At 47.1% G+C, this 21482-nt stretch overlaps 1 protein-coding gene across 1 annotated transcript in view; it reads left to right on the top strand.

The window, feature by feature from the left end:
- The window catches only part of IGSF9 (immunoglobulin superfamily member 9), a 641834-nt gene that overhangs the window by 449499 nt on the left and 170853 nt on the right, over positions 1-21482 (top strand). The window contains 1 exon segment of the mRNA XM_078669195.1: positions 19994-20169. Within this exon segment, the coding sequence (XP_078525321.1) occupies positions 19994-20169 (176 nt within the window).

Genomic DNA, 21482 nt, shown 5'->3' with positions numbered 1-21482 from the left:
GGCTGCCTTAGCTTGCAGCCGTCACCCACAGAGGAGTTGCTTTCCCCACCGTGGGGCCCTACGGAGGCGGGTGCGGCCTTCGCTCGCGCTGTGTCCACGGCTGTGGGTATTTTGCACATGGGTGATCCATTTCCCCGCGGATCATCTTCTGGAGGTTCTCCACCAGGGCTCTGGTGGGAGGGAGCTGCTGCTTCCTTTTGAAGGTTCGCTCCATTCCTCCCTGATGGGGACTTGGGAGCGTCCCGCCACGGGAGACCCGGTGCCTCAACACCTTCTGCTCAGGCACCTTCCAGCCCCGCGTGACCTGGCGTGTCTTTCCCTGCACCCCTCTGCCTCCAGCCCGCTTTTGTGGGCTGCCTTTCCCTCCCTGCCGCGCTGCTGTCTCCACCATCATGGGAGGCCCGCTGGCTGGACTCTTGGGGGCGCAACATGTTCGCGTCGACATGTGCAGCCCTGCGGGCCCTTAACTCTTTATGTGTGTTGACTAGGGCCTCCTCTTGTTTGTGGGACTCGGCTGAGTCCTTGGGATCCGCCGTTTCACAGGAGGATGCTCGGATGGATTTGCGGCACCATACGTTGGATGGCCGGGAGCTGGCGGCATTCATTCTCCGCTCTGCTCTGGACGTCCCGGAGGTGCTGGGTCGTGCCATGGCTTCTTCGGTTGCCTTTCGCCGCCATGCTTGGCTTCGGGACAGTGTGTTCCCGGAAAATGTTAGGGAACGGCTGGTTGATCTTCCCTTCGATGGCACTCTGTTGTTCCATGCCCCAGCTGACTCAGCCATCTGGAGGTTCTTGGCAGGGCTTTGGCCTCCTCCTCCTCCAGCTCCTCCTCCTTCTCCTTCTCCTCCCCCTCAGTGACTGGTGGATTGATCTGGTTCTTGGAGATGCTCCTCCTTTTTGGGCGAGTCGCCCTCGTTGTTGATTCTGTGTGCTGTGGCCACTTGAGTCCACCTTGTTTGGACTGTGGCTCTGTTGGCTGCTGGACGGCCCTTCTTGACTATGTGTGTATTTTGCTTTGGGTTATCTGCACCAGGTTGGCCCTGAGTTAGGCTTCCTGTTTTTCTCTTGGGCTGCTTGACAAGCCTTCTGATGTTTTTTGTTTTCCCCGCGGCTCTTTCTGTTGTCCTCTCCTGCGGAAGTTTCTTCCAAAGAGGGTTCCCATGTCCTGGGTCTTAACATACCCTATGTGGGGTAGTGGTAGCTGTTAGATACCTTGTGCTGTGCAGTTGTGTTCGCCTTCGGGCCTCTGCTCTTAATGGCGTTTATGTACGTTGCAGTTGCAATTTCCTTGCTGGATTGGCATGCCTTGGTGGTGCCCCGGGGTGTCCTTCTCCGGGGTCGCTGCGCTGTTCGCCGGGTCTGACCTGCAGTCTGCGGCCTGGCGTCGTGGCTCTGGTTCTGGTTCTCAGGTCGTGTGCGCAGACCCCTTGCTTTCATGCTCCCTGTCCTGGGGGGCGGAGATGGTTTTGTGTTTCTCCTTCTTTCAGACGCAGCCTGCCCGGGCTTCATAGGGCCCCGGGCTCTTCTTCCTGCTTCCGACGGTTTATTGCTGTCGGCGCCGTTCTGTCTGGTCTGTTGACTTCCAACTGTGGTGGGCCCGCCTTCTTTTCCCTAGTCTCCTTGGGCCCTTTAGGTTGTTCTTATTCCTCTTCCTTGCCTTGGCATTGGCTGGAGGTTCTGCTGCCTTGTAAGGGCGTGGGGGTGCTTCGGCCTCCCCTGGCCTTGCCCTTGTTTCCTCTGTTGAGTGTGAACGGGCTTCCCTTTTTTCTTCCCACACCCCTTTGGGGGTCGGTTGTATTCTGCTTGTGGGGGTTCCCCTTGCCTGGGGGGACAGGGCTCCTCGCCCTGTCCGTTGGACTGATCCCCTGTGGGACCCTCTGTTATGTCCAGGCTGATGGGGTCCTTTCACAGACCCTCCTTCCCCGTTATTATGGCTAGGGTATCTATTCTACGTTAAGGAATCTGCGGCTAGTAGTCTCTATCAGATGTACGAGTTACTTACCTTCGGTAACGATGTATCTGGTAGAGACGATTCTAGTCGAAGATTCCTTCACGGCCCGCCCTTCCTCCCCGTTCTGCGAGGACCTTTTGGCTTGGTCTTCTGCACTCGCCTCCCCGTTGGGTGGCTATGTCTTCTGTGAGTGCATTCATTCGTTCTTCTGACAGGATGTTTTGTCTTGTTTCTCTGCTCTGGTTGCTCCAGGATTGAGGCTTGCCTTTACTCTCGTCTCCCCCCTTCCTCCCTCTTTGTTCCTAAGGGACCTGGTCCCTTTGCTAACCTCTGGGTTGGGTCATCTGGCCGTGCCTTGCCCTTTGTTCCTTTGGGGGGGTTGTCGAACTCTGTGCTGGGGTTGCCTTGGAGGTTTGACGTTCCCTGTTTGTCTTGGAACTGGTTCCCCTTCGTTGTTCTTGGTTGGGGTTATAATCCTGCTGCATGTTGTCATGACATTTTACATGTGTTCCTTGTCTCAGGGGGGGAACTGTCTACATGCTGGCGGGGTGGCTGCTCAGGGCTGTGCTTTGTTCTTTCTTATTTCCCTGCCTTTGGGTACTGCAGTGTTAGCACTGCTCCTTATGGTGTTGTTCGTCACCATTCCCTTTTCCATTCTCTTCTGTTCTTCGCACACTGTTCCCATGCCCCCACAGTTTGTCTGATGGCTCCGCATTGTGGCGTGGAAAAGTTCTCCGAAGAAAACTGACTTAGGCGCGCCGGGACTTATGTGACCTCGCTGACGTCACGTGCGCGGACGATGCCTGGGCGGAGTCGCGTGATGCCGTCCCCCTGACGCGCAGGGATGCTGTGGCAAAAAGAAAGGTTTTTTGGATCCAGTCTCACGCCTGCGCATAATTCTACGTTAGGGAATCTGCCGCTAGAATCGTCTCTACCAGATACATCGTTACCGAAGGTAAGTAACTCGTACACCAAGGATGGTGTGAAAGACCAACCCCCTGGCCAAAGGGCTGGCGAGGTTCCCCTCAGGACAGATTCAGGACAGGATAGTTACCCTCCCTAAGATACCGACGGTTGCGTCGCACCCCTCTCTGACACTCTCTTCCTCCTCGAGATTCTTCTGCGATCTTCTGATGTAACCCAATTAAATTAGAATAGAAGGTTCTGCTTTAGGCTTGCATTTGATTCAGCATCTCACAGCATCTCTCCCAGCATTCGTCATCTGCATCTCTTGTTCTTACTAACTAACTAAAGCTATTTCAATTATACCTTTCGTTCTGCATGTTCCACCCATTAATGTTTCAATATCGTAAAAATACTAATTCTGATTGGTCGAGCAAGGGGGAAGCTCCACCACACCATGCGTACATGTCATTAAAATCAGTTAAACTATTGTTCGCAAACCCATCCCCTTAATTTTTATTCATAATTGTAGTTCTCATACATTACTAAGTTTACTTAGCAACATTTTAATTAACTTTTTGAATGCAAGTCCTCATAGCTGAACTCTTCACCATCCGTTCCTAGAGTATATCACTTGTGTCCTTGGCTCCCGTTCAATGTTTAGGTCATCATTCCGGGTTAACTTTCAGCAGTCATGCGCAGTCCTCACGTGACTCAGGTTAATTCAGTTATACGAGAGAGGCCCAAATACGCACTAGTGATAAAGTCAGAAAGACAGATATTAAATTCACAATTAAAGTGGTCACAATGTATACCACCCACTTCTACTCTATTCCCCTTTACATAGTAATACTTTTCCCGCATTAGCATTAGTAAAATAGCTTGTTTTCGTTTCAAGCAAAGCAGATACCATGCAGATGAGTCTTCAAGACTCCATTTTAGGATCTTCTGCTCATGGGCCAGAATTTCCCTCCAAACATTAATACGTCATGCTACGTAGTTGCAGTTGACGCATGCGCACAACAGTTCCCCGTTTAAAGCGGATCATCATTCATATTATCCACGTTAGTAAACACATAAGCAAGCTTCACTAACCCGCATATTCATGTGGTGCGCATTAGTTTTACACTAAACATGGTTTAATATCTTGTTACTGAGTTAAAGGAGTGGATTGCCTCCGAGCAAGTCTCTTTTCTACAAGTCCTTGCTCCATCAGATTCATAGAAGCATCAAAGCATTTTTAAAAATATTTTAAAACATTTTTAAGGTGCATAGAGTACACTATTCCCATTGTTATTTACATTAAGGACTATCCTCATCATGTGAAAAATACACAGTAGTTATACAGATTGAGGTCTTCAATTCATCTCGTTACTGAGAATTATTTATCTGTTTGTGATGTTTTATGGAAAGATGCATGTAAACTGCAGGTGCAAGCTCACGTGAGATTATTTCAGGATACACAATTGTTAAAAAAATAATGCTATAATAATTTGTTGATATCAATATAATACATTCATAATAAAACTACTCTACTTGAATAGATTTAGGTACAGCCACACATACTTACTATATATATATATATATATATATATATATATATATAGAGAGAGAGAGAGAGAGAGAGAGAGAGAGAGAGAGAGAGAGAGAGAGAGAGAGAGAGAGAGAGAGAGAGAGAGAGAGAGAGAGAGAGAGAGAGAGGCAATAATAACACACTTGGCAAATGCAACTGTTAAATACATGGATAATAAAACACAAGCAGGAATAAAACACAAGCAAGGTATACTGGACGTCCTGCAAGAAATCAGAAAGATATATACATTAAATACATCAAATGTTTACCTTGGGTGTGCACACAGACTCTCACTCATCACAAAGTCAATATTCATAGAAAACACCTCAGATGATTATAGCCACTGGAAACTGAAGGTACACAGACAGCCACACATCACAATGACTGTTATAGCCACTGGAAACTGAATATGCACACAAACAGCCACACATCACAAATTACAACAATCAAAAATCAAACACTTCACCTAGTGCAAGCTTCATCCTGGCCCACTCCAGACTGGGGGATTCACAGCCGGGGTCAAGAGACTCAGCAACCAGATGCCTGCACTGACGATGCGTCCACCGTTCAGGCTCAAAAAATCCCGGTCTCTAAGTCAACAAGCCTCAACTTTATAGTCTCAAAACACACTAGAATGTTCCAAGAGGCTTTCACTTGCACCAAAGAAACTTACTGGAGTTGGCAACTTTCCATCCAAGCATTCCAAGGCAAAGGAGTTCTCACCATCCTTCTGTATTTTTATGTGTCCTAGCCTTTATCATTTTTTTAAACACATTTTTATTGATTTTACAGTTAAAGGAAAAACAGTATCTGTGTATATAGTTCACATGAGCCATATGATATTGCAGTTCTTATAACAAGCATTACAATAAATATCCATATTCACTGTCCATGTTTCAATACATTCCAACCAAAGTGTCACCTATAATAAACTTTGCATTCAAATTGTTTTTATAAAAAGAAAACAACAAACTCTCACTCCCACCCCCTTGGTACTTGGATTGCCATGTCAATGGTACATTGTGCTCACATCATACATTTGAGCGCGCTGATGTAGGCTAAACCCAGGAATATTGTTTTTAAAAAAAACATCAAGGCGAAGATGGGGTATGTCTAAATACCTGCAGGTTGCGTAGCCCACCAAGGCTGTACCCCAGTATTAGTACTATTGACTGGCCCATACTAACTATCCATACACACCAGAATCACTCGGCCACTTCCCTTACATTGCATTATGCGTAAGTGTGGGAGGAATGTAGTCCTATTCTGGTTGTGGGTCAAGTGCCTTAAAAGCTTCCAGTAGTGTGTTCCATAGATATTGGTGTGTTTCGAAGCCCTCTATACTCCTCCCTGTGTAGCGATTTGCTCTCGGCCCTCCCCCATTTAACGACATCCTCCCGCCACACATGTATAGGGGGTGCGGTTGGTGATTTCCATCGTCTCGTTATAAGCTGCTTTGCTAATAGTAATAACAAATCAGTTAATCTAGTATTTACTTTTTGTGATTTGGGTCTACGGTAAACCCCGAGTACGCAGCTCTCAAGAGATCCCAGTTTTATCCCTCCTATCACTTGGTTAATTTCCCCGATTACTTGTGTCAAGTACCCCAACAGAGTTGGGCATGACCATAACATATGTGTCAGTGTTGCATCTGGATCTACACACCTGGGGCATTGTGCCAACACTCCCGGGTACATCTCATGTAGCCTGTGCGGCGTAAGGTATGCCCTCCGCAACATCATGTATTGAATACATTTAAATCTCGTGTTTCTTGTTTAGGGTAGGCCAGCGTTTTTTCCCACTCCTTGTCTTGAAGTTCTTTACTTAATTATCTATCCCATTTGCCCCTTATTGTTATGAGGGATATCGCTGCATGTGTACGCAGTCCTCTGTATAGCCACCTAATTAAGTGTTTTCCATTGCCCATCAGGTGTAGTGCATGCACTAGTTCATGTGTTGGTGGTTCTATATTTATAGCTGGGTCTGGTGGCTCAGTGGACTAATGCATTCACTGCAGGGACCTGTGTTCAACCTCATGGTCACAGGTTCAAATCCCAGCGGGTCCACTCAGCCTTTCATCCATTTGAGGTCGATAAAATGAGTGCCATTGAGTTGGGTAACAATATACATTTGTTATTTCAGCACCAAGATGCCCTTGGTGAACATGCGCTTTACAAATACACCTGTTATGTTATGTTATGTTATATTCTCTGGAGCCCAGTGCTTTCTGACCCAACAGGTCATATGTGCATGCAGTAGAAACAATGATTCAGAAAGCCCTTGCTCGTGTACAAAGTCCATTTGATTAAGCAACATTCCGTCTCTGAATAGTGTTCCCACTGTTGTTAACCCGCCTCCTCCCACAATCGTATTCTGCGAGTCGTCACTATGCCATTCGGAGAGGGTATACCCTGAAGCGGTATATTTGGAGCATATGGCATGGTATGCCTTGTGTATTGCATTGCACTTTTCCAATACATGAGGGCAATTCGGAGCAGCCGCGGCACATCAGCTGGAACCCGTTTCGGAGGCAACAGTAGTGTCTGTAGAGTATCTCTTGCGATTGTGGAGGTATCATAGCCTATTTCATGGAGGTTACGACCTGCCAACCAATACGACAAACATTGCAGTTGGCTGGCATAGCCATATGACCGGAAGTCCGGTGCTCCCAGGCCCCCTTTGTCCATTGGTAGCTGTAGTTTTGTCAGTCCCACCCTCCTCTGGCCCTTCCCCATATCAGTTCTATTGTGTTTAGTGCTGCGAAGTAGTGTGAAGGAAACAGGACAGAAAGATTAACAAAGTAACCACCATTTTGAAAATTGCTATCCGAGCAGCTACTGTGAGTGGGAGAGATGTCCAGAACGTAATCTGGGAGCGTAAGGACGTCATTGATTTATGGAGATTGCCTTCAAGCAGGTCCCGAGCAGACCGATAGATCTGAATCCCTAGGTATTTAAAGGTGTGTTGTGCTATCGAGAGTATCTGGTTACCAAATGTTATATCTTGAATCTGTTGATCTTCTTTGAATATATACGCATACATTTTATCCGCATTAATAGTCAGTCTAGACACTTTCTCCAGGTGAGCAAAGGTGTTAGCTATTGGGGCCATATTCTTGTGTAGATCCCTAACATATATAATAATGTTATCCGCATATAGCGACAGGGCTTGAATGCCGTTTCTTGTTGGAATGCCCCAGTCCTGTGCACCCTTGCGCAGTTGTAGTGCTAGCGCCTCCATAGCCAAAACAAATAGTATGGGGGCCAAAGGGCACCCCTGCCTTGTGCCCCTGCACACTGGGTATGCATGGGAAAAGTACCTTCCGGTCCCAACCCTTGCTGTCGGTCGGGTGTATAACAATTGGACCCATTTAATATATTCTGGGGGAATTCTGAATCTGCTTAAGGTTGCTAGCATGTACTTCCAGCCCACCATATCAAATGCCTGTCGCATGTCTAGAGATATACACCCGCTCCCTTCAGTTCAGTGGGTACAGTATCCATTACGTGGTATAATCTTCTAATATTTAGAGATGTGGTTCGACCCGGTACGAAGCCGCATTGGTCTACATGGACTAACCTGGGCAACAGAGGGAGTAATTGTTGCGCTAGTACCTTAGTGAGTAATTTATACTCTGTATTTAGTAACGACAAGGGACGGTATCCCGTAAAATCTTTAGGGTCCCTTCCGGGCTTTGGAAGCAAAGTCACCAATGCCTGCATCGTGGTTTCTGGAAGGTGTCCCATTTCTAGGGCTGTACTGTACAATCTTTCCAAATACGGAACCAACAGCATCGAGAAAGTGGCATAAAACTCCACTGAGAGCCCATCCAGACCAGGCGTCTTATTGCGGGGCAGTTCGGAAATAGCTTCTCTTACTTATTTCTGTGCACATAATCGGGGCTGCCAGTTCTTTTCGGTCTGATTCTGTCAGCCGGGGGAAAGAGAGCCGAGACAGAAAGTCATCCATATCTCGGTTCTCAGAACCTGGGGGGGGGGGGGGGGTATCATATAGAGATTCGTAGTAATCACAAAAAGCTGCGTTGATCTAAGTTTGTGTGTTAATGGACACGTTATTTGGCGTTGTGACTTCGATTATTGGGGTCGGGGTGGGCCGTCCCTTAATATTTGTGCTGAAAGTGTACCAGTTCTGTCTGCTTCAGCATGTGATTTCTGTATGCATGCCTGGCTATCTATAATTAGAAGTTGTTCCAGCAAGTCAGCGTAGCTAATACACGCCTCTTGTAGTGCCTGCGCCTTAGTGGGGTCACATATAGCCGTCAGTTCTAATTCTCCAAGCGTTTCTTCCACTTGCTGCAGTTCCCTGTACACTGTTTGCAGTGCCCCCACAATCCATGCTCATAGCCACCCCCCTGATCACTACCTTGAAAGCCTCCCATTCTACCATTCTTGTGGAAGCTGTATTTGTATTTTCATTAAAGTAATTACTAATAGTGGATGCTAGCGTGTCACGAAATACCGAGTCCTCCAACGCCCTCGGGTTTAGTCTCCATGTAGGGACTGGTGTGGGGACTCTCCCCCAGGACAGTGTAAGTCCTAAATAAGTGGCCTGTGTGATTCGTGACAAGAGTCTGCTGGTGAAAAAGTTATGATCTATTTATGCGTGTATTGAGTGGGATGGTGAATAGAATTAATATTCCTGTGCCCTTCGTGTTTGGATCGTCAGGCTTCACTTAAATTCCAACCATGCGGCCACAGATCTAACCCCTTGGCCTCTCGGGCTGCCATTGTTCCCTGAAGTGGGGGGTGGGAGCGATTAGGATTGATATTCAATACCGCGTGATAGTCTTCCCCAAGTGTCCATGGGTATCCCACCCAGTCTGCCAGTACCATATTTAATCACTGTATGAATTGGTCCTTTTCCGACTTTGGTGCATAAATACAACCTAGTACAACATGTTGTGCATCTAGAGTGCCCAGCAACAAGACATACCGGCTGTCTGAGTCAATACGCTGTGTTAGTTCTTTTAAGGGGGTGCCACTCTTGATCCAAATCGCCGACCCACGTGCAAATGACGAATATGATGTATTGTATACTTGCCCCCTCCATTTTTTCTGTACCTTGATCTCTTCTGCATCAGGGAGGTGCGTTTTCTGCAGGATGCTATTTGTATTTGTCGCCTGTGGAGCTGAGCATATATCCTGTGCCTCTTGTGCACCAACCCCATCCCCCTGACATTCCAAGTAGTTAAATTATATAGTCCTGGTGCAGCCAAGTGTGTCCTAGTTTAAACATTGTGTTGCACCTTCCATCCTTTATGCAGGTGAGGCGGATTTCCATCCGGCCCCTCTGACATACGATGTACCAACCAAGTATCAAAACCCCATATAAACTTCCCAATACAAGGTCCGGACACCGTAACTGTTTCCGACCAAACTAACCCAAACAACTTCAGCCATACGGACTGTTAACTACAATGTGTGATCGCTGATGGGAACTCGACCATAGTACCACCCTGGGCTACTATCACCCGACAGGCGATATGCCTCATCTTTGATGTGTAGTAGCACTAGTGTGTTGTCTAGTGTGGGATAAGGGATAGTGCCGTCATATAGTGAGAGGGGTGTCCCTTAAGCGCTGTGTCCTGTCTGGACCCATTTCCCCGGTCGCCACGTAAATCAGTGCACTTGAATGTCCTCATATTTGGTGAACATTTCCTGTGTAACATAACCGACTTATCTAGTATACTCACATATATGGAACTTATCTACAGTAAACAGATCAAATTGCCTACAAGATATATATATACCATGCATTATACATTACCACCCCCTGTTTGAGAGTAACGAAGATGTCCCTACTTCTGTTTATCAACCCTGGAAGCAATCTGCTGTTTGTGGGGTAGCAGTGGGTAACAGAGTCAAACTGTTCTCAGATTGTGAGTGCTTTGGCGTGTCTTCTGATGAAGTCTCCGATGCCTGGTATCTCGCATCTGTAAACACTGCTGCCGTTTGTATTGCTGTTCGTTGACTTTCTTGGACTTGCTATATTGGCAGGGTTTTACTGGTATCATCTCACTTGTCTTGTAGCTGCCACCGTCGCTGTGTTCCTGAGAGGGCCCCCACGTTTAGCCACAACTTGCTGCCTGTCCAGGAAGGTTTTATACAGCCAGGTATATGTTTCTTCTGGGTCATTGAAAAATTGGCTCTTCTGTTCGTGGATTCCTTCCAAGCGGGAAGGGTAGAGTAGTGCGTATTTGAGATTCAATTTTCTGAGGTCCGCCTTTACGTGTATATATGAAGCTCTTTGACGCTGTAGTAGCATAGTGTTGTCCGGAAAGAGGGAGACCCTTTTTTTCATGTTGAATAGAGAAGCGTTCTCTGGCTCTGCGAAGCAGGGTGTTGTGGTCTTTATAGTTCAGTATTTTTGCAACTATAGGCCAAGGCGGAGCCCCTGGTATCGGTTTTCTAGCTGGTACTCTATGCGTTCTCTACACGCAGAACATTGACGAGAGTCCTTCCAAAGGCACTGCTTGATTCAACCAGTCCTCCACAAACTGGGTCGTGTTAGGTCCTTTACAATTTTCTGGCTGGCTAACAATACGGATATTACTACGTCTAGAACGCCCTTCGACATCCTCGACGCGTTCCTGCAGTGTAATCACTTGGTGTTGCAACTTTCGTACTGACTCGGCCTGCTCCTTCTGTCGTGGGGCCATGTCCGCTAATACAGTCTTGTGATCTTTCACAGGGTTGGCCAGCTTAGAGTGGTCAGCTTTGAGTAGTAGGAAGTTCGCAGACAGTGCTCCCAGCTGTTGTTCTATAGCACGCCTAGAGTAACGTATCTCTTGTAAAATTACATCTAATTTATCTGGGGAGGATTCCAGCATTGTTGGTGGTACACAGCTCAATGATTATGTGTTCATTCAGTCATCCTGGAATTCCTGCTGCAGTGGGTTATTATCTGCTTGATCCATATTTTTCCATATTTTCCATATTTTTCCATATTTTTCTTTAATCTCTTGAATACAGACTCCCCAGATTATTTATTCCTCACGGAAACTTGGTTTTCCGTCGATTCCCTTCCGGACCTTCTGGCCATTCTCCCCGATACCCACTATGCCCTCCGGGCAGACCGCCCGGCTGGTAAGGTCGGGGGTGGTGTGGCGATGATTATTCGTTCCACCCTGAAATTTCAACTTCTTGTTCACCCCCCCATACCTAACGTGGACTACTTGGTGGCCCGTTCCCTCAAACTTCCTGCCCCTCTTACCATTGTTCTCATGTATCGTCCCCCCCAAGCTATGCCTTTATTTGTAGCGGCTCTACAGGATCTCTTGGCCACACTTGTGGTCAATAACTCCTCGGTTATCCTGCTTGGCGATTTCAACTTCTGGCCAGGTGACCCCAGGGAAGACCTGTCTTCTAAAGACTTTTCTGCTACCCTCCAGAGTCTCAATTTTTTATCCCACATCAAGGACCCCACCCATGCCCAGGGTCATATCCTGGACCAAATCTGGTCATCACGCTGCAACGTTTCATCCCCTTCCATACTCCCCTGTATTTGGTCTGACCATTCCATTATTTCATTTCTCATTTATTCGGCTTTAGCCGATAAGTTGCCTCTACCCAAAAATATTCTGGCTCGCAGTTGGAATCAAACTGACCTTGACTCTCTTTCGCTCTCTCTGGCCTTTTCAGCTCCGGATCTCACTGACCTCTCTTTGGATTTGCAGACAGATGCCATCAGCACCTGGCTCTCCTCTTCATGTGATCAGGTCGCTCCGCTTAAAAAGGTCAAATCCGTCCGCCCTTATGATGCGCACAAATGGTTCACTAAGGAGCTCAAAGATCTCAAACTTGATCTTAGGCGGTCGGAGCGTCACTGGAGACGGAACTACTGCCCTAATCTCCGCGCTAAATACAGACTTCTCCTGAATGACTATAAAAGAGCGATCCTCGCGGCCAAAACCAAATATTTTACCGAGAAAGTTGCCCTCTCTGCCAATAAATCCCGAGAAATCTTCTCCCTGGTCCACAATCTAGCTACCTCTGACCGCACTAGCGCCAGTCTTGTTCCATCTCAGACCCTCTGCTCTTCACTCAATGATTATTTCATTGATAAGATCACTAACATAAAGGCCAATATCCCTATGGTGCTCCAAGCTGGCTTCTCCTGCTCCCTCCCCCCGCCCCCCTCCTTCTTGGATCACTTCCCACCTATTTCCATGGACCGTTTCCTTAACCTACTCACAAAAGTTAAGTCTGGCTCTCCGGCGGACTGCGCTCCTGCACGGATCCTAAAAACTCTTTTCACGAGCTGTCCTGCCCCCCCTCTCGCCCTTCTCAACGCTTCTCTAGCTTTGGGTTCTGTTCCTTCATCTTTTAAATCTGCTATAGTTTTTCCCATTCTTAAAAAAATTGGTCTGGATCCCTCTCTTCCTTCTAATTTCAGGCCCATTTCTCTTCTCCCTTACTTGGGCAAGATCCTTGAAAGCTATATTACATCTTGCCTGTCCAACTATATCGAGGAGAACCATCTCCTGGCCTCCCATCAGGCGGGTTTTCGCCCAGGCCATTCCACGGAGTCAGTGGTCATCGCGGTCCTGGACGAACTCAAAAGGAAAGCTGACATCAATCTCCCCCAGGCCCTGGTCCTCCTCGATCTGTCCACTGCGTTTGACACGGTTGGTCATTCTATCCTCCTCGACCGTGTCAGCGCAGCGGGCAGCCGGGGCGCCGCCTTCTCATGGCTTGCGTCCTTTCTCCAGGGTAGGACCCAAGCGGTTCATCTCTCAGGCTTCTCTGCTCCTCCTCGCCCGGTCACCTGCGGGGTCCCCCAAGGTTCCTCACTTTCTCCTCTTCTCTTCAATCTTTATATCTACCCTCTTATTATTTCTCTGCTCGAGCTGGGGGTCTCTGTGTATAACTACGCGGACGACCTCCAGCTTGTCTTTGATCTTTCTTCCCCTTCTGTTTCTCTTCCTAAATTTTGTTCCAACTTAGTCTTTATATCCGAATGGATGAGCTTCAATCACTTGAAGCTCAATCCGGACAAGACGGAGCTTGTCCTCACGGGTGGCCCCTCTAATCCTTGGTCCGCGGCTCACTGGCCCTCTTCCTTTGGCTCCCCCCCTTCACCGGCTTCTTCTGTTCGGACCTTGGGCATCAAGGTCAGCCATGATCTGACTATGCATGCCCAAGTCAGTTCCGTAGTATCCTCTTGTTTTCTGTCCCTCCGCCTCATCCGGAAGATCTCTCGGTATTTCTCCGCGGACGCCCTTAAAACCATAGTCATGGCTCTTATCACCTCCCGCCTTGACTATGGGAATGGCTTGTACGAGAGCATACCCGCCTATGAAACCCGCCGTCTTCAGGCCATTCAAAACCAGGCCGCCCGTTTCATTTTTCGCCTTCCCAAATCTTCCCACATCACCCCTGCACTCAAGTCTCTCCATTGACGTCCCATGCACTTTAGATCTTTTTTTAAATTGGCCTGTCTGGCCTTTCGTGCTCACACCCATTCAGCTCCCCTCTTCATCGGATCTCTCATTACTCCTCACGTCCCCAGCCGCACTCTCCGCTCCTCCTCTCTTTCCCTTCTTCACGTCCCCTGCTTCCGTAAATCCAGAACGGGAGGCACCCGATTTTCGGTTCTGGCCCCCCGGATCTGGAATAGTCTGCCTCTGTTCATCCGTTCCATCCCCATCTATACCCACTTCCGCAAAGCTCTCAAAACCTTCCTGTTTTCCCAGGCATTCCCCTGCTAGTTTTCCCGTGCCCCCTCTGTGAGTCTGGTCAAACCCCCAGCGCCAGGAAGCCGCTTGGCCGCAGTGCGCTTAATTAAGTTCTTTTTTTCATTTCATTTCATTTCACTTGTTCTTCCCATTGCTTCAGCTGTTCCTGGCAGATGCTGTTAACTCAGTCCACAAGATGCAGCACCCTATATTAGTCATCTGATGACCTTTACATCGATCCAGACACTGCTGCCTCCCAGTATACTCTAGCTCTGTGTTGTTCCTCTGATACAAGTAAAGAGCAACTTGCCTGAAGGGTCAGCCAGTTCCCACATATGCCTAAAAACACCAGTCCTCTCCCTCCTCTTTGCAGCACTTCTCAGATTTCTCGGATTCTGGGACAGGCTCCCCAATAATCCACTATACTGCACTGAGATGGCTGCAATTGGCGTTGATGGCTTGTATTACTCTTGGCTACCTCTCATTCAGGACCACGCTCAATGCCTTGCTCACTGGATGGATACACTCACCGGGAATTGAGCAGGTCTCACGCTCTGTGTTCCGGCACCTGACAGGGCCCCCAGCCCCTGCAGTCATCCAGCACACGAACACCCGCCGGGTCCCGGCTGCGCAGCACGTACCTCCGTATTTGGCCTCTGCTGTTCTAGGCCTGCACTGCCGCAACACCAGGATCGGTATCTGCCCTCTGGGCAGCACCAACGGTGGTCAGGCCCCCGCTTCCCAATCACTGTATAGAGTGCCTTGGTCATTACTTCTCCCAGCCACTCACTGCACCTTCTGTTCAGATTTGTCCCCCCGAGCCAAAGGAGGCTACATAAGATGGCGGCCACGGCCCGGCGCAGCTCCCCCTCTCCTTCTTCCACGGCTCAGTTGTCCATGCAGTTTGTGTCCACTCGGTTGTCGGGCGCCTCATCGCATATGTGGGTCATATAATCTTTTGATTCACGAAAGAACTCATACTGATGAGAGACCCTACACATGTGACATTTGCCATGAAGCATTCAGAAGACAGAACCACCTTAGACATCACAGATACATCCATTCAAAGGAAAAGCCGTTCAAGTGTCAGGAGTGCGGGAAAGGATGTTGCCAATCCTGAACTCTTGCTTTGCACTAAACACTACACACACAAGTCAAGGAACTCAAACCCACCAAAATAAAATGCTGAGATGCTGTTGAGCAAGAACTGGTGTTGCTTGTGTTTTTAAAACACACAGACAGTTTCACAGCCAAACGTGGAAGAGTACTGCCGACCAAGCAAGGGGTGTGGGGTGCGACACAGAACTGCCCCTATGCCACCCAAAAAAGAGCAGCCCAACAAGGTCTCCATCTACTTTGGGGCGCCCAAAGCAGGAGGGGTGTAGGAGGAAGAGGGCACCCAGGAGACGGGGGAAATGGCGCTCTCCTGGGAGTACCTCCTTGCGACCCTGAAGGACTTCAAAAAGGAGCTCAGAGAGGACATAAAGGTGAACATAGGAGCCTCCTTCGACTCCTTCTAATCGGAAATGTGCACAAATCTTAATGCGCTCCAGGCGGACTTGGACTCCATTGGGGCGCGCACCCTTGACTTAGAAGCGAAATGCCAGGTCCTGGAAGGTCGACTCCAACCCAAGCCTGTTCCTGCTCTCACACCAGGACATTTACTCTGGGAACCCTCCCTCGACTGATACATAGCTATTCTGACTGATGCCCGGTGGAGCTACCCCAATAGCTATTGGAGAGAAGGGCTGTGGATTCCCTCCTCTGCAGTCTCCTGATGCCCAGTGGAGCTACCAGATAGCTAAAGAGGAGATGGGTTGTGGACTCCCCCCCACCCCTGCCGTCACCTACCCGGCCGGACCTTGGACAGATTTTCCCCTCGTCTCTACGTCTTATCTTCCTCCTACCCCTTTACCCTATCCCCTTACCCTTCCTTGCTCCATTCACATTGTCCCCTATGTTCTTTAAATGCTTTTCTTGATACTTATGTAACTTTTAACTGATGTTAATTGCAACATTATTGTTCCTCATGTAAAGCACTCTGATTCCTTTGGGTCTAGCCAGTGCTATATAATAACTCCTTAATTAAATATGTTCCCATTTAGTACTCTTTCTCTCTTTGTCTACTTCCCTAGCTCCTATCCCCTCTCCCCTGAATCTCTCTCCTTGCCTGCTACACTGCCTAGCCCCCTATCCTTTGTGCCCTTTGACTAAGCACTCCTTCTCCTCTTGTTGGGGAAAAGTCCAATATTTATACTCTGGAGTCTCAGCGAACCCGCTCTTAGTGTCCACTGCGCCAAGGGAGCCACTCACATCTGAGGTATGGTATGGCACCCCTTGCTAAAGCACTCCCTTTCCCCTTTTTAGCGAAGGATCCAGTATGTAGACCTTTGAGTCTCAGAGACCCCTCTGAGAGAGTCCACTGCGTAAAGGGAGCCTCTCGCAACAGAAATAGGGAAGTGATACCACTTCCCTTGGGATCACAGCTTACTGGACTTTGGACGTTGCTTTGACTCGTCTACCGGTTTGTGTCCCCGTCACCCTTCCCCTCCTCTCTCCATGCGGTGTCTCTCACACTCCCCTCCTCTTTCCCGCCTTCATTATCTGTCTTCTTCCCCTGCTCCTACCCCCTCCCCTGAATCTCTCCCCTTGTCTGCTTTTCCCCTTACGTACTTGTGCTTATTGTTTATCCCGACCTTACAAGTAACTATGTTGCCATACTCTAATAACTGTGTAACCTTTGCAACGATGTAACCTGTAACTATGATTGATACTCATGTAAAGCGCTCTGATACCTCCGGGTCTAACCAGTGCTATATAAAACCTTAAAAATAAAATCAAATAAAAATCCCTAGAGTAGGATATAATGCAGGATTTTGAAGCTCGTCCCGGGAGCTCCTTCAGAGCACGTCCGACATCGCCAGTTGCTTGCCACTCCGCTCGTGTCCTAGCCTTTATCTTAATGAAGCTTACGAAGGTCTCCAGCAGTACATTCAACAATTACAAAGCAGCCTTGAATGTCAATAACCTAAACAACTTAAGTAATCTGGTGGCCGGCCTGTGCATGCAAAAAGCTCAAGCAAGACAGTCAGAATTCAAGATGACATGAGGGCATGTCAGAGCCAATAGTAAGAACTTTCTCAATGTACAACATGATGCACATTTGTGCACCACTGCCTATAGCATTCCATACTTCTGGTCTCAATGTACAGCACAGTGCACATTTGAGCACCACTGCTTACAACACTGCACTTTGAGATCAAAAAGTACATTCCACACCTCTCTCTCTCTCTCATGCTTTCAAATGCACATCCCACACGTTCTGTTCCTGGCAAGGCTGTTCCACTCTGTGACAGCTCCCACTTTAAAACTGCAAAGAGATTACACTAAAGAAATATTCAGGGAAAAACGGCATATGCAGGGGAAAATATCGTACATTCATGCTAGGGTAAAATAAAACACCAAAAGTCAATTAAAATCATGGTAGTCAAAGGTCATCACGTGGTTTCAAACCATAGGAGTGCCTCTTGCATTACACACCCTTAAATATGTATGCAGAGAGTTGTGCATACACAGAGAAGGCCAAGCATCCCATGTAGCTGTTAGAAGCAGCTGGTGAGTATTAAGATGAGATTACAGTTGAAATGTTTCCTTTCTTTCAAAGAGTTTGCCAGCCAGGTAACTCTGCTAATAGGTAAACCCCCACAATAGTTTTTGAAGTCCAGTGTGCTTTATGTTTTAGTGGTTACAGCTGGCATTCAAAGAAAGATGCTGGTTAGTCATTACACAAGTCAGCTACGCTGTTCTTCATGGCAGAGGATATGCTCCTCTCTGGGCAAAGCTTGCTCAACAGGTGTGATTGTGTTAAAGGGAACAGGTTCCGTGGGCGATCCCATGGATTGCCAAACACATTAGACTTCCCATAATCTACTACACTGAGGTTCTACAGCCCATTTGAGAGGTATAGGACTTGAATACAAGACGACAAGATCTTACTTCTTTCCAGTCCCCATATACATCCCTGTGGCAGAACACAGATTTCACTCAAGGGGGAGAATGAGGGAGGAAGAAGGGCATCGGCCAAAAGGGCTTTAGAATGCTTTGTAACTTGTTCGTAGGATGGTATATCAATTCATTTGACCAATGCAAAATGGAGTTTAAGTTCAGAGAGACCGACTGGATGTGATATTGTCAGTTGCAGCATTGGGCCAGGCACCCAGAAAATACAAAGGTGGAAAATAGATCTCTGACTCAATGCAAAAAATTATTTTATGCTTATACTTTACAGAAGAGTTTAATATTGAGCATTTACTCGTTACCAAAGGATGTGAGACCCAGTGTTCAATGATCGCATGTGCAACGGTGGCAGTGTATTTTACATAAAGATATCCTGGGACACCAATGGCAGAAACTCTGGGTAGATATACCCTCCATGTGCAGAAGTGTACAGAAAACGGAGTCAGTGTATCACATATGACACTATGGCATATTACACCTATGAAATTGACTTATGCACAGGTTTATGCTGGATGGAGTACAGTCAAGAGGGTGTTTATGTACAAATCTGGTGGTTCTGTCCTTGATTGAAAAGTTTTTGGAAGAAAATGCTAAGTCATGTGAGGGGGTGTTGGGCTACCTAGTACGATCCGACTCTACCACAATCCTATTACATTTGCTACGTATTGCTTTGCAACATCTTAACACTTCAAATTAGAGAATGGTCACCAACATGACATTAGCTGAGAAACAGCTGATTGCCCACAAGTGGAAAACTGCTGGGATACTGACAATGCATGAATGGACAAGTAAGCTATGGACTTTGTTGGCAATGGAGAAATTAAATTGGGAGCTCCATGATATGGGCAGCAAATTTTAAAGTATGTTGCATCTTTTGGTTGACTACTTAGCCAGTAATTTTTCATCTCTGGGATGAATGCGAATATTGAGACCCGTGAAATTAACTACTTTATTTGATGTCAGGTCTACTTAACTATCACCAAACTTAAGATCATAATTGTCTAAAAAAGACAAAAAGGTTTGTTATATAGGTGCTTGTTTTCCATATTCTGTGCCGACACACTTGGGAATATTTGGGGGTTGGAGAGAAGGGTACAGGTTTATAGGTTGGCCTCAATGAAGGAAGTTGTTATTTGTCAATGCCCAAAAAATCCCAATAAAATACAGTTGAAAAATAGATGTAGGGTGTGTATTGAATATCAGCACCTTTTAGAAGAGTGGTAGCTACAATAAGCAACAAACACATTAACTGATCATATGCAAGATTATCCATTATCACTTTTTAACAACAGTTTCATACTGGATGGCAGTGGTAGAAGGAGCATATGGAGAAGCCCATCCAGATCACCTCATCAATTTGGCAAGTATTTTACGCCAAATCATCCAGATGAGCGATGCTAAAGCCTGACACTCCAGCATGTGTTGTTCTAGTCTTAACAATCCACCAGTCAAATAACAAGTGTCCATTTAAGGCTTAGCACAGTGAGTAACAGACATACACAAGAGCCGAGATCTTGATGTGTGTAATTGGAAATCCTCCACTGATAGCGAGTATTTAGTGATGACAGCAGAGAATTAAGTAGAACGTGAAATGGCATATGGCAGCTTCTAGGCTAAAGTGATGTTCTTGTTCAATGTCTAGCAAACATTTTAAGCAAAATGAATAAAATAGAAAATGTGCCTTATTATGCCTTATTAAAGTGAATGTTTTTAATGAATTGTCTTTTATTATAAAATTACATTTTATGTATTTGTCTCAGGGTTCACAATGTTCAGATTGTGCCAGCACAAACTTATCAGGTATCACACGGTTGCAGAAGACTTTAGTTATGCATCATGCTTTTCCTTTCAGGCTGAGACGACTGAGCCGTGGCCATCACGAGTGGACCACACTGACAGTCCCAGTAGGAGTAACGCATATCTTGGTGGAGAACCTGCTGCCTGATGTTGGCTACCAGTTTAGTGTCTTATCTCAGAACAAGCTAGGCAGTGGTCCGTTCAGTGAGATTGTTCCTGCCTATCCCCTTGGTAAGTAATTACTCCTTGCTATGAGCTAATTCCTACCTAGCATGCGGGTAAGTGCTATCTGATTGTTGTAAAGTAGTTCCTGCATACATGTTCCATGAATAGTTATTATCTATTTACTGCTTGTGATGCTGCGTGCACATAGGGCAGCAACAAAAGACCTCCACTTCTATTTGTCTTGGGCAACTTTTTGTACTGTGCCCCAGCTGGGGTTCAGGGACTTCAGTTCTGTTTCCACAGTTTGCCTCCTGGAGATCTTTGGTCTGCCTCTATTCTCTTGTCTTCTGGGTTCCAGTGAAGAGCTCTTCTTGTAATGAGTTTTTGTTCTTTTCTGAGGGTGTGTCCTATCCCTCGCCATCTTGATCTCGTAACAGTGGTGTTCATACCCTCTTTCCTGCATCTGGGAAGAGTTCCTGGTTTGAGATAGTTTGCGGCCAGAAAGCACACAAAATTCTTCTCATGCTACTGATGTGGAAGACAGAGTTTAGTGGTGTTGCTTTTTGTCATCTGCCAGCATTCTTATCCATAGAGGAGTGTGGACAGAACTCAGCTCTGGTGTTTGTGTTATACTGAGATGGCCTCCTCAAATTGTTAAGCATCCTGAAGGAATTCATGACCATGTTCAGTCTGCTCTTGATGTCACTGCCTGCCCCTCTTTCGTGTCTGATGGTTCTGCTTAGGTAGGTGAATTCTTCAGTCATGCCTAGCTCCTCTCCATCCACCTTGATTGGTGAAGGTTTAGGAATGTTGATTGTCAGGACTTCTGATGTCTTCAGGCTAATGTTCAGGCCCACTTGCTGTGTATAGATGCTGAGGCAAGATGTATTTTCCTATGCTGGTGTGTGTAGGATTCATGTAAAAACTGGGGGTGAGCCTATATCTTGAAATATTTAAGCATACAACTTATATAGCTTAAAGGATCAATACTTCTTTGTTATATCAATCCTGGTATATTTATCAATCCTGGTATATTTATTTGTACCTTTTTAGGTTTCGCTGGAGGGCGGAGCTCTTAGCTCCGCCTCCAGAGAAATCTCTTGATTTTAGTAAGGACTCTGGAATACGCCCCCCTGTCCCATTGGCTAGCTCCATAAATGGAGGCTAGCCATTGGAACAGAGATCTGTCCGTCAAGGCCGGACCAGATTCGGGGGCGTTCCCGAGATTTTTTCCCAGGGCGGAGTTACGTTTTTTCCCGTTCCCTCCCCTTTCACTGATGCGCTGTCCATTCCCGCCCCCTCCGTGTGCCTTTCCGCCCCCCCTCGCTGTCCTGTGCACGTTTCCCGCCGTCCGTGTCCTCTCCCGCCCCCTCCCGCCG

The sequence above is a fragment of the Lissotriton helveticus genome, chromosome 12 (assembly GCF_964261635.1).
Source record: "Lissotriton helveticus chromosome 12, aLisHel1.1, whole genome shotgun sequence".
Lineage (NCBI taxonomy): Eukaryota > Metazoa > Chordata > Amphibia > Caudata > Salamandridae > Lissotriton > Lissotriton helveticus.
The sequence above is the reverse complement of the archived record's forward strand: the minus strand, read 5'-3'. Positions and strand labels throughout refer to the sequence as shown.